The following is an 8,043-nucleotide window of genomic DNA, read 5'->3' on the forward strand; positions in this document are numbered from 1 at the left end:
CTCAATTGATTAATTTAATTAATTTATCAATCTAATTAATTTAATAATCTGATTAATTAACGGTGCAGAAATAAACACAAATATCAATTTCTGTTGATACTAAAACATTTCTCGCCTTCTATTTCCACCTTTTCTCTGCAAAATTTTAATATATGTGCAAAATACAAAAAATGCCAATTTTCCCATAAATTGCAAGCTTTCTTTTCAAACTGTCGTGCTAACTCCCACATCTCATTTGTCCTTTAAAACTGGAAGAACCATTGAGTACAAGCCGGGATTCAAGCTGACGCCTTCTCTGTCCAACCAATCACCACTCGCAATGGGTGTGTCTCGTTTGCACGCCTTCCTGTGGTATACGAACGCTTTCATCGTGCTTTCTTCGTCCACTAAGCGCACCTCGACGACGTCTCGCTCATAGATCGATGGACAGTCCTCGATCTCGTCACCGAGTCGAAGTTTAGCGGCAAAGTCTGATTTCCGTTGACAGGAAACAACGTAACCGACAACAGAAGTCCCTGGCATCTAAATTAACAAACAGTAATTAAGTTAAGTTACTGTAAAAATTATTAAAATATTAAATTTTAAATTAAATTTTAAATTAACTTTTATTAAATTAATTAATTGTAATAAATGTAAATTTAATAAATCTAATTAAAGTTAATTAAGGTTAATTAACAAACAGCAAGTCAATCACTATGTTAATCCTTGAAGGTTAAGCTCTAGGTCTGAAAGATATTTAGCGGTACCGATCGCATGCGGTCACGGCTCTGCATGCGGTACCGGCCTCGGACACCCGACCGCTTTCAGGCTCCAAGAAAGATTTTAAAATATCAAGCCTATGTCATATCGATCAATGTCGATAAATATTCTAATGTTAGGTATGATGATCACACACCTGAAGAACAACACATGGGTACGAATCAAAGAAAAGAGCCGCGTTAGGTAGGATCGCCTTTCTCTGCACGGTGCCGTCTAGAAATCCATGTTTCCAAGAAGCACCCGTGTCGTCGTCAGGCCGCAACGTTCCGTAAACGAAAATACTACACACATCATGTGCCGACATATTAAAATCCGGGAGTTTAGAGTGCTATCCGGGTAATTATTGTATCTCCGGGTAATTAGTCTATATCCGGGCAATTGTTAGTGTTTACTTGACTGATGTTAGCACGAGCCTTGAAGGAGCACAATACGAAACAAGCAGAGCTGAAGACTCTACAGGGTAACGAGTTGTCGCTTCTCAATTTTTCCGTTTTTTACTTTGAGGGTCCCCTTTAGAGAAACGGCGGAAGGAAGCTGTTGCAGCAGCAGATTCAGTAGCCAGAGAGCTTGTCGACTCTCTAAATATTGGGTAAACATTGTTTATTCACTGTGTTAGTGTTCACCATCAATATGATGTTGGTGCTCAATTCCAGAGTTGAGAAGGCTTATCAGAATCAGAAGAAACTCGACTCGGAAGCGAAGTGCCTTCAAATGCACGCTTGTGAGTGGTTTTATGGGCGCTATTGCTGTAAATGGTAGTGTGACTGTTGTTTGTGTGGCATCTGTAGCTCGATTTATTAGACAAGCACAACAGTGGCTGGCAATGGTGGAAGGATTTAACCAGGCTCTGAAGGTACTGTTGTATCAATATATTTATTTTATTTATTAATGTAGGGATGTGGCGATTCTAAAATGGCCGCCCATACAAAAATCTGCTATCCAGATTTCTTATAACTAAGTAAGAAATTTCAGAGCCACCTAATGCTCGACTGTAAACGGTCCGAATGGTAGCCAGACTATTAATGCTGACACTAATACCCCATTCACACGAGCATTTGTAACTGTGCCAGCACGATACGGCACGGTTTGGCTTGGTTTCACTTCGTCGTGTGAATGCCGGCTGAACCGAACCGAACCGAACCGTGCTGAGGTGGCCCACCTCAAGTTGCCATGCCAGCACGGTTTGGTTCGGTTCGGTTGTGTAGTGCCTGTCAAAACGAAGACGGAGTCGACGTCTATGCTCGGTACTTGTCCTTGATATTTCCGCAGACTGTTCTAGTGCCAGCAAGAAGTAAGCTCGGACAGCTTGTTCCATGACGACGTCTGTATCTAGCGTGCGTATCAAGAGACACGCCTACTAAAACTCGGCTGGCTCGCTTTGTCAAAACAACGTGTGAACAAGGGCTGGCTCGCTTCATTAACCCAGGCTGGCTTGGCTCGGCTCGGCTCAGTTTGGAGCTGTGCTCGTGTGAATGGGGTATAAGCATCTCAGAAGCCATAGATTGGCAAGTAAAAATGCGATTTATTCTTTCACATTTGCTTTGTCAGACAGGCTAGCACCTCACTCAAAGCAGCTACAACGACGAGAGTCATACCAAACGATTCGCTCATGTCCGAGTAATTGCACTGACCCAACAGCTAACACTGTGCAAAGTCCACCCAGGATATATCAGTCAACTGCTGCTACGCAGTTCTACATGGACTTCCACAATGCCATGTTGTTCCGGTCACGCGTGTACATGGTAGCTACATGTAATACCTAATATTAGCTGGTGGAAACTACGCTTTGGGAGATTGCTGCCACTTCCACAGTGTGCTTACAGTTGCGTGTGGTTGAACATACCACTATGCTCAACGGGGTGCTGTCTCGGTGCGTGTGATCGTCTACATAGGCTTCCGTGCAAGATGTGTGGGAGTTGTTTATTGATGCAATCAATGTTATTACGTACATCCGTCAGCTGCTATGTAGTACTTCAGTCAAAGTATTGAATTCCAGCTGCACGCGTCATTTCTATCTTCAACCATGCACATGCATGTACTCCAGTAGCAACACAGATTGGAGCGAGACAAAAACCACATCATCTACGTAACTAAAAAATGAATGAAACAAGTATAAAACATTTTGAGAAAATGATGGGTATGTTAGGGATGGTTATGTAGGAATGGGTATGTAGGGATGGGTATGTACTTATTCATGCTCATCTCCTAAATTAATTTCTTGCGGCAGTTTCAATCTAAAACGCAGCAATCATGTGTGACACTCACAGTACTGGATTGTGATGTAGGAGATGAGCATGAGTAAGTACATACCCATCCCTCCTTACCCATCCCTACGTACCCATCCCTACATACCATGATTTTCTCAAAATGTTTTTATACTTGCATATATTTACTAACTTAAATTGTTTACTGACGTTTATAGCCCAAATATCCATGCGCAGATGCAGATGCACATAGAACGCTGTCTGACTCGTGAATGATGTCTTCATTGATTGGGTTGGTCAGAACTGACTTTCTCGGCTCATGGTAGTGTCCTGCATGCATTAGCCGTCAATGAATTGACTTTTGCAAGCCAAGTAATCAGAGAAATGTTTGAGAATGAAGTAGCTACGTCCGCAGACCTACCAGGATGTTGATTGAGCGTCGACACTTTCACGCACGTGTTCAAGACGCATGAGGGAAGTTTGTTTACCTTAGTTTTTACAAAATTGGGTTTGCAGCATTTACAAGCATTTGTGGTTACGTAAACATTCATTGATTTCCAGTATACGATTCTGAAATTAGTGCTTTGAAGTTTATTGATTAATGCTAATGGAATGATGGTGTGTGGTTGATGATGACACGTACTTGGTCAAGTGAACTGAAGAAGTCATGTGCTTGAGAAATACGCATGTGTCACATAAACCACGTGACTTAATGACGCAATTTCTATTTTTGTTGGCAATAAGATTCTAACAACAAATCAAGTTGATGTGGCCTAAACGCAGTCTGGTGTTTTGAATTTCGTAGATGGCTTTTCACATTGTGGTTTTTGTAATGTTACGTCTTAAGGGGTGTGAACAAATTACATACATAGAAACTGCATTGCGTTATATATACTGCAGTGTGTTGTACGTACTTTCCTCAAATACGTCCGTAAATATGTCACATCTGGCATAGGGTGGGCGGAGCAACTCACAAGTTGAGGCGGGGCATCAAAGAACATTGAAGTACAGTAGAACCTCATTAATCCGAACAGCCCCGTTGCAAGCCCTATTGGAATTAATGAAGTTGTTTGGATTACCAAAATGCTAAAATGCATAGCCTTGGAGGTCCAAACCTTGCCTTGGACACCCAGACCGTTGGTGCATTTACGTGTATGTCTCTACGATCTACACGTATGTTGTGTTTGTCGTAAAGGACACGGCTGCAATGCTACATGTACTTCTAAATAATGTGGCAGTCAAGATTTAAATTGGTCCGATACATGAATTTGCTGAAACTAGATAACCGCAACCCGGATCAGGCTGCCCAGTAGGATCTGGGTATGCAAGGCAGGACGCCAAAGGTAATTCGGATTAGCGAGGATTGACTGTACATGAACTACAGAGGATACTGTTTGCTCACAAGAATAGACATTGTGCTCAGAGTTGGGGATGTCAGAGCCCATCGCACCCCTCAGAGCCCATCACCCCCTCACATTCCATCACCCCCTCACATTCATCACCCCCTCACATTCATCACCCCTCAGATTCAATCACCCCTCCATCATCTTACCCCTGGCTCTGCCGTCTTGTGGCACTAATATTTTAGATTGTTTTTTGAATTGGTGGCTGCATGCAAACATTTCTATGTTGCCGACATTGAGACATCTGTTGTGTCTAATTTTAGGAATTGGGTGATGTTGAAAATTGGGCAAGAACGATCGAGTCTGACATGAGAGACATAGCAGCAGGACTCGAGCATGCATACAAAGGTTGGTGGGTCACTGATGTGTTTGTATTGTAAGAACTATGGCATATGTTGCATGCATTGACCAGTCAAACACATGGCTAAGTAAGCAGGTAACAGACTGGTAGGTAGACAGACAATGGATTTATTGCTGGAACAAACTGTCGCATAAATTGTCGTAACTTGCTAAATTAATTCTTGCAGACCACATACAGTAGATGTCGTTATGCACATAATGGAGTTGTATATCTATTTGTGTGTGTGTGTGTGTGTGTGTGTGTGTGTGTGTGCGTGTGTGTGTCACGTGTGTGTGTGTGTGTGTGTGTGTGTGTGTGTGTCACGTGTGTGTGTGTGTGTGTGTGTCACGTGTGTGTGTGTGTGTGTCGTGTGTGTGTGTGTGTGTGTGTGTGTGTGTGTGCAGGGCTCGAAAAATAGGTCAAGTCGTCATTACAACTGACGACTAACGTTCTAGTCTATGTCGTCAAATGACGACTAGAGCAGACCAACACTAGTTTGTAATGGCTTTCTCGGTATGCAGGCGGATAACTGTACTGTACTGAAACATGCACCGCTTTGATGCTCACATTCGGACATTTGTCGTACAATGACATGTACGCGTAGTATGTACTGCCAGCAGCACCGTACGTTGACAAACTTCTCATATCTCGGATAATGAAACTGGGCGTGCAAGAGCTATTTCAGGATTTCGACAAAGTAAAGGCATGAGTTTGTGACCAGGGAGCAGTAGAGACAATGGTAAATCCTGTAGGTCGAAATAGGTAGATATGATTTTAGTAGCAAGAAACGGACAACTGTGATATGTGGAAGTCTGGTTGAAACCCCGCCTTGTTTTGACAAAGAGAGGTGGTGTGTGTTTAATCGCTAATTCAATTAGCTATCACTATTGTCTTCCTTGCCTCTGTGAAGATGTCTAGCTCTGTAAAATCTATCACGTCGTATCCATTGGCTCAGCGGTAATGTGTGTGTCAGTTGCATGCCATTGTGGGAATAATGCTCTGCATGCTTGCACTGCACTGAATTTTAGTCCTAGACTAAAAATTTTGACGACCTAAAAGTTTTGGAAACTCGTCAAATGACGACAACTAGTTGGACTGATTTTTCGAGCCCTGTGTGTGTCACGTGTGTGTGTGTGTGTGTGTGTGTGTGTGTGTGTGTGTGTGTGTGTGTGTGTGTGTGTGTGGTGTGCGTGCATGTGCACGTGTCACTGTGTATGCATGTGTGCGTGCGTGTCACTTTATGTGTGTGTGTGTGTGTGTGTGTGTGTGTGTGTGTGTGTGTGTGTGTGTGTGTGTGTGCGTGTGCGTGCGTGCATGTCACTGTGTGTGTGTGTGTGTGTGCATGTGTACACCTGTAAACATTCTGGTTCCATGCATCACTACAGGTGAAGTATCAAGCACAACACTTGAATCCGACTCACTCTCGTCACAGACGTCTCTCAAACACCAGAAAGAATTCTTATAGACAACACGTACAAAACACAATACCATAGCTGTACTATTGTCCATTTGTAAATGCTCTGAACAGCAGCAACTCGTTTGTTTTCCTTAACATCACAACAGTACCAGCAGCAATGAAAACGATACTCCCCCTTCGTACCTCCAGAACACCACCATCCCTGTTGTCATCCACTATTTGTCCATCACCATGAATTACAATACAAATACTAGGACCATCAACACCAGGCAACGTCAACGTGTAGTCTCTCTCGTCGACATCACGCAAGTCGTACTTCGCTACCGAAAAGTCAGGAACCGGTGGGTCAAATATCTCTGCTTTCCCATCATCAGACCGTGTAGGGAGAAAGATGCGATCTTGTGCGGGTGTCGGTGTGTAGTCAAGCATGCTACAGAGTACATCTTTGTCCTTGAATTTTGGAGTAAGACCAGCCCTCACGACGTTGTCACTGCAAGCCATGCATTCAATGCAGTCTACACAAACGTGTACCGATCACATGATCGGTACGTATCGTAATCGCTGTGTGTGTGTGTGTGTGTGTGTGTGTGTGTGTGTGTGTGTGTGTGTGTGTGTTTGTGTGTGTGTGTGTGTGTGTTTGTGTGTGTGTGTGTGTGTTTGTGTGTGTGAGTGTGTGTGTGTGTGTCTGTGTGTCTGTGTGTGAGTGTGTCTGTGTGTGTGTGTGTGTGAGTGTGTCTGTGTGAGTGTGTGTGCATGTGTGTGTGTGTGCATGTGTGTGAGTGTGTGTGTGTCTGTCTGTGTGTGCACATTGTGTGTGTGTGTGTGTGTGTGTGTGTTGTGTGTGTGTGTGTGTGTGTGCATGCATGTGTGTGTGCGTGTGTGTCTGTGTGTGTGTGTGTGTCTGTGTGTGTGTGTCTGTGTGTGTGTCTGTGTGTGTGTCTGTGTGTGCACGCGTGCACGTGCATGTGTGAGTGTGTGCGCGTGCATGTGTGAGTGTGTGTGTGTGCGTGCGCATGTGTGTGAGTGTGTGTGTGTGTGAGAGAGAGTGTGTGTGTCTGTGTCTGTGTCTGTGTCTGTTTGTGTGTGTGTGTGTGTGTGTGTGTGTGTGTGTGTGTGTGTGTGTGTGTGTGTGTGTGTGTGTGTGTGTGTGGTCTGTTGACTTACCTCCTGATAGGTACGCATGAGGGATGTTTGGTCCGAGGAACATGGCCTGACCGGGTTGCAACGTAACATGATTGAAGAAGTAGATGCAAAAGCAGCCAACGTCGCCTGGAAATTGGCCGTTCAATCTGAGCAGTAGGTCACCCAGAGATCGATCATACATGTCAGCATCTAAACAACATATTTACAAGGCACCGTGTATGGACACACACATACAATGTCAATAGCAGCAGCGGTCTGTCATACATAGTCTTTCTACCGTGTTTCTTTGATTAAAGGCCACCCTCGAATAAACGCCTCCCTCAAATAAACGCCGCAGCTGAGATTCGGATAAAATATAAACGTCAACCTCAAATAAACGCCTCATTTCACGTGACAACATAGTCTCCAAGTGTGAAATCATACCAGTATGGTAAGTGTGTTGTTCTCTTGAAAACGTGCCAAACGTACAACGTGTACCAGGGCGTTTAATTTTTAGCTAGGATTTCGACTGCGGCGTTTAAACGAGGGAGGCGTCTATTTGAGGGCGGCATTTATTTGTTAAGAGACTCTGCCGGTCAGTGCTTCAGGATTGTTGAAGAACTACGGTGTTTATCATTCCAGGCTCATTCCAGAGTCACATGACCTTGTCATGTCTGGTTCTCGTGTGACAATACAAGGTAACCAGATGAGTACCGGACATGAAATGGTCAGGGGAGGGGCTGAAACAGTAATTGATTTTTTAAAATTAATTAATTAATTAAACCTTCAGTATTCTTC

At 43.8% G+C, this 8,043-nt stretch overlaps 3 protein-coding genes across 4 annotated transcripts in view; 1 reads left to right on the forward strand and 2 right to left on the reverse strand.

Moving 5' to 3' along the window:
- Window positions 1-44: 44 nt before the first annotated feature.
- LOC134196928 (uncharacterized) lies at window positions 45-1,120 on the reverse strand. The gene is made up of 2 exons (XM_062666151.1): window positions 896-1,120; window positions 45-522 (listed from the first exon to the last, which is right to left on the reverse strand). The coding sequence occupies exons 1-2, from the start codon at window positions 1,061-1,063 to the stop codon at window positions 232-234; spliced, it is 459 nt and encodes a 152-aa protein (XP_062522135.1). The 5' UTR covers window positions 1,064-1,120; the 3' UTR covers window positions 45-231.
- On the forward strand, window positions 1,104-6,266 carry LOC134196929 (biogenesis of lysosome-related organelles complex 1 subunit 1-like). The gene is made up of 6 exons (XM_062666152.1): window positions 1,104-1,219; window positions 1,276-1,348; window positions 1,413-1,480; window positions 1,548-1,612; window positions 4,630-4,714; window positions 6,092-6,266. The coding sequence occupies exons 1-6, from the start codon at window positions 1,159-1,161 to the stop codon at window positions 6,169-6,171; spliced, it is 432 nt and encodes a 143-aa protein (XP_062522136.1). The 5' UTR covers window positions 1,104-1,158; the 3' UTR covers window positions 6,172-6,266.
- Window positions 6,205-8,043, reverse strand: part of LOC134196927 (mannose-6-phosphate isomerase-like) — a 3,449-nt gene continuing 1,610 nt past the window's right edge. For both annotated transcript variants that reach the window (XM_062666149.1, XM_062666150.1), the window contains exons 2-4: window positions 8,030-8,043; window positions 7,288-7,455; window positions 6,205-6,638 (exon numbers count right to left, since the gene is read on the reverse strand). The exon at window positions 8,030-8,043 is cut by the window's right edge and continues 524 nt beyond it. In XM_062666149.1, coding sequence (XP_062522133.1) covers window positions 6,205-6,638; window positions 7,288-7,455; window positions 8,030-8,043 — 616 coding nt within the window. The remainder of the gene's footprint in view (window positions 6,639-7,287; window positions 7,456-8,029) is intronic.

This window comes from Corticium candelabrum, chromosome 21, assembly GCF_963422355.1.
Source record: "Corticium candelabrum chromosome 21, ooCorCand1.1, whole genome shotgun sequence".
Taxonomy (NCBI): Eukaryota; Metazoa; Porifera; class Homoscleromorpha; order Homosclerophorida; family Plakinidae; genus Corticium; species Corticium candelabrum.

Bases quoted from the DNA above. Each gene is read 5' to 3' on its own strand.
- LOC134196928 (XM_062666151.1), bottom strand. From the start codon at position 1,063: ATGTCGGCACATGATGTGTGTAGTATTTTCGTTTACGGAACGTTGCGG. The intron at 523-895 runs GTGTGTGATCAT...TTGTTAATTTAG, and splicing joins ACCCATGTGTTGTTCTTCAG to ATGCCAGGGACTTCTGTTGT.
- LOC134196929 (XM_062666152.1), top strand. From the start codon at position 1,159: ATGTTAGCACGAGCCTTGAAGGAGCACAATACGAAACAAGCAGAGCTG. The intron at 1,481-1,547 runs GTGAGTGGTTTT...TGGCATCTGTAG, and splicing joins GTGCCTTCAAATGCACGCTT to CTCGATTTATTAGACAAGCA. The intron at 4,715-6,091 runs GTTGGTGGGTCA...GCATCACTACAG, and splicing joins ACTCGAGCATGCATACAAAG to GTGAAGTATCAAGCACAACA.